The sequence below is a fragment of the Sinocyclocheilus grahami genome, unplaced genomic scaffold (genome assembly GCF_001515645.1).
Source record: "Sinocyclocheilus grahami isolate Dianchi unplaced genomic scaffold, SAMN03320097.WGS_v1.1 scaffold3094.1, whole genome shotgun sequence".
NCBI classification, from domain to species: domain Eukaryota; kingdom Metazoa; phylum Chordata; class Actinopteri; order Cypriniformes; family Cyprinidae; genus Sinocyclocheilus; species Sinocyclocheilus grahami.
The window spans coordinates 24787-25866 of record NW_015508261.1 but is presented as its reverse complement, the minus strand read 5'-3'; the positions used below and the strand labels follow the sequence as shown (position 1 = coordinate 25866).

General features: G+C 49.2%; 1 protein-coding gene across 1 annotated transcript in view; it reads left to right on the top strand.

Moving 5' to 3' along the window:
* Positions 1-458: 458 nt before the first annotated feature.
* Positions 459-1080, top strand: part of LOC107575995 (XK-related protein 7-like) — a 21388-nt gene continuing 20766 nt past the window's right edge. The window contains exon 1 of the mRNA XM_016262285.1: positions 459-964. Coding sequence (XP_016117771.1) covers positions 471-964 — 494 coding nt within the window. The 5' untranslated portion in view covers positions 459-470. The remainder of the gene's footprint in view (positions 965-1080) is intronic.

Below are 1080 nucleotides of genomic sequence, written 5' to 3'. Positions count from 1 at the left end.
TATATATATATATATATATATATAATTCACGGATGCATTAAGAAAAGCAGTAAAGCATGGTCGTCTGTTTCTATCTTAATTTGGATTAATATACCTTACACTGTTTCCATAAACTGATCCAGCTTGAGAGAACGAGATACAGGCACTAAAATGAATCTGAATCAGGACTGCAGAGGCACCTTTCCTCTCAGGCCATGAGGCTGGATATCCTTCACCTATCATTGTATTATTAATTCTATATCACATTATTGGATTTGGAATAAAAACTCCACGCATTCCTGCACGCGACACTGTCAGCGACTGCCGTGATAAATTGCATTCAGGTGGAAAATCAGGAGCTAGATGTTAAAGCAGGAATAACGAGAAGTGTTTTTGTCCCAGCCCTCTTTTCCCCCCTCCCACACAGACACACGACCCCCCTCCCTCCATCCTGTCTCTCTTTTCCATCTACTCTCTTTTCTACAACAAACATGGCCGCGAAATCAGACGGTACAGCCGTTTCTTTGCAGAATGACATTCCGCCGACGTGCCTCCCCGGGCCGGAGAAGCGCTCGCCCCAGTGGCGTCCCGTCGAGAAGGAGTATTCGCTCCTGGACTGCTGCTGGACCCTCTGCGCCCTCTTGGTCTTTTTCTCGGACGGGGCTTCAGACCTGTGGCTGGCTGCCGACTACTATCTCAGGCGGGACTACTGGTGGTTCGCTCTGACACTCGTTTTTATCATCATTCCATCTGTTGTGGTGCAGGTGCTCAGCTTCCGATGGTTTGCGTACGATTACTCTGATGCCAACGGGAGCGGCACGGCTGTGGCTGCCATGGTAGCGGCGTCCAATGCGGAGAGCCACTTCAGCACCAAGGACAGCGATGCGGTCACCAGAACCCGGAGCAGCGCTGAGAGCTGCTGCAGAGCCTGCGTGTGGCTCTTCCAAAGCGTCGTGCACGTTTTTCAGCTGGCAGAGGTCTGGAGGTATGCGAGTCCTTTGAACTTAATGTAATGAGATATAAATCTATAGTGCATTCCTTTAAGGTGGCACAATAGCAGTTTATTCATATTGTTCTGTCATCCTGTGCGTTTCCTTGGCG